General features: G+C 46.6%; 1 protein-coding gene across 1 annotated transcript; it reads right to left on the bottom strand.

The window, feature by feature from the left end:
- Positions 1-2,154: 2,154 nt before the first annotated feature.
- LOC144891159 (histone H4-like) lies at positions 2,155-2,466 on the bottom strand. The gene has a single exon (XM_078773527.1). It carries the CDS (start codon positions 2,464-2,466, stop codon positions 2,155-2,157), a length of 312 nt encoding a protein of 103 aa, XP_078629653.1.
- Between the last annotated feature and the right edge of the window lie 232 nt (positions 2,467-2,698).

Here is a 2,698-nt window from a genome sequence, read left to right as displayed (position 1 = left end):
CTTTGGAGGCCAGCTTGGAAATGTGGTTTTCCCAGGAAAGATCATGGCAGATAGTGAGACCCAAAAGCTTGAGCGACAGAACCTCTTGGAGAGGATTGTTGAGAAAGTAGATGGGAGGGTTGTCTCGTCGGTCTTTTCGGAGAGACATAGTAAGAGTGTGAGATTTGTCAGGATTGAAAGACATTTTCCAATTGTTTGACCAGTCTGTGATTTTGTCCAGGTCTGCAGAGAGTGAGGAGGCTGCAGACTGCCGATCTGAGGGATGACGAATGGAGTGGCAGAGAATGGAGTCGTCAGCAAAGAGATAGAGGATTTTCCAGAGAGTCGGAGAGATCATTGATGAAGACCAGAAATAGCACAGGGCCCAGAACACTGCCTTGGGGAACTCCAGCCTGAACAGGAAGGGGGGGGGGGGGGGGTGGGCGGTGAGAGAATTCCATTTAGGGCCACACGTTGACTACGACCAGAGAGGAAATCCGCAAGCCATGCGTGGAGATTTCCATGCATAACATAGGAGGAGAGTTTGGTGAGCAGAGTGGGGTGCCAGACCGTATCGAAGGCACGTGATATGTCAAGGGAGACGGCTCTGATTTCCTGTTTGGCATTGAGGACCTCCATCCATTGTTGAGACAGCAGAAGCAGCATGTTCAGAGTAGAATGACCTGGTCTGAATCCAAATTGATGGCTTGTTTACCAAATTGATGGTGAATCCAAATTGATTTCATGTTTTATTAGCTTGTTTACCTATACGGGCAGGTAATAAATATGTATGCTGTTTTAAGATCCTACCTTGCCGCACAGAGTTACAAGCAAGTCCTTCCTGGGGTCCAAAACAACCCCAGTTATTTTCATTAATTTTGTTGGTGGTTTATGTGCAAAGTGTAGCTGCTGGTTTCATCATTTTTGGGGGGGGGGGGGGGGGGCGTGGTAGCTGCTGATGCAATGCCTCTGTATAACCAATCATTTGGTAATCATTTTGTCGACCTCGGAAGGATGACAGGCTGAGTCAATACACCTGGTGTTAATTCAACGGCATGTCAGGGGCTCCAACTCAGGACCCTAAGATCTCAAGCCAGCCACCTTGACCGTTAAGCCAACAACAGGCTCCTGATTTTGTTGCTTATACGATTACTTCACATGGTATTTGTATCCAGCAAGTCCTAAATGACTCAGAAGGACTAAACATCATCCAATCAAAATATGTTTCCTCATTGATGTGAAACTTTAGCAGTGAATGAAATTTGGTGTTTGAGTTGGAGTCACAAAAGTCCCCAGCTGGTTGGTTAATTTTATATTTATTTTTCCATTTTTATATTTGTTGACATTATCATTAAACACCATGATTAAGTCATTGATGTGAAACTTTAGCAGATTGAATGAAATTTAATGGTTTTGAGTCTGGGTCCGAAAAGACACCAGTTGGTAGGGTTAGGGTTAAGCTTTTTAGTCTATATTTTACGAACAAACATAATTTTGTTGAATACAGCGAGGAGGATGGGAGGAGGAGGGGAGAGCGAGGAGGAGGAGGAGGAGGAGGAGGACAGCGAGGGGGGAGGAGGAGGAGGAGGACAGCGAAGAAGAGGAGGAGGAGGACAGCGAGGAAGAGGAAGAGGAGGAGGGAGGACAGCGAGGAGGAGGAGGAGGCCAGCGAGGAGAAGGAGGAGAGCGAGGAGGAGGAGGAGGACGACAGCGAGGAGGAGGAGGAGGCGGAGAAGGAGGAGGAGGAGGAGAAGGAGGAGGAGGAGGACAGTGAGGAGGAGGTGGTGTTGGAGGAGGTGGTGTTGGAGGAGGGGAGGACAGCGAGTAGGAGGAGGAGGAGGAGGACAGCGAGGCGTAGTAGTAGTAGTAGTAGTAGTACAAGGAGTAGTAGTAGTAGTACAAGGAGTAGTCGTAGTAGTAGTACAAGGAGTAGTGTAGTAGTAGTAGTAGTACAAGGAGTAGTTGTAGTAGTAGTAGTAGTACAAGGAGTAGTTGTAGTAGTAGTAGTAGTACAAGGAGTAGTAGTAGTAGTAGTAGTACAAGGAGTAGTAGTAGTACAAGGAGTAGTTGTAGTAGTAGTAGTAGTACAATGAGTAGTAGTAGTAGTAGTAGTAGTAGTAGTAGTAGTATTACAATTAGTGTTGTAGTTGCTGATGATGAACTCTCACAAAATGTTTAACCACCGAAACCGTAGAGCGTGCGGCCCTGGCGCTTCAAAGCGTACACCACATCCATGGCAGTAACGGTCTTTCGCTTTGCGTGCTCCGTGTAGGTGACAGCATCGCGGAGCACATTTTCCAGGAACACCTTGAGAACTCCACGAGTTTCCTCGTAGATGAGACCCGAGATGCGCTTTACTCCACCACGGCGAGCAAGGCGACGAATAGCAGGCTTTGTGATTCCCTGGATGTTATCACGCAGTACCTTGCGATGACGTTTAGCACCTCCTTTGCCGAGACCTTTTCCACCTTTACCACGTCCAGACATGACGACACCGTTTGATTCCAAAACAGATTAACAGATTGACCCAAACGACGAGCGTTCTTGACTCTTGTGTCTATATACGTAGTACAAGTAGTACAATTAGTACAATTACTAATTGTACAAGTACAAGTACAAGTAGACGAGTAGTACAATTAGTAGTAGTAGTAGTAGTAGTACAAGGAGTAGTAGTAGGACAAGGAGTAGTAGTAGGACAAGGAGTAGTAGTAGGACAAGG

The sequence above is a fragment of the Myxine glutinosa genome, chromosome 3 (genome assembly GCF_964187855.1).
Source record: "Myxine glutinosa chromosome 3, kmMyxGlut1.1, whole genome shotgun sequence".
Taxonomy (NCBI): domain Eukaryota; kingdom Metazoa; phylum Chordata; class Myxini; order Myxiniformes; family Myxinidae; genus Myxine; species Myxine glutinosa.
This window is presented reverse-complemented; position numbering and strand designations above follow the sequence as displayed.

Bases quoted from the DNA above. Each gene is read 5' to 3' on its own strand.
- LOC144891159 (XM_078773527.1), bottom strand. From the start codon at position 2,466: ATGTCTGGACGTGGTAAAGGTGGAAAAGGTCTCGGCAAAGGAGGTGCT.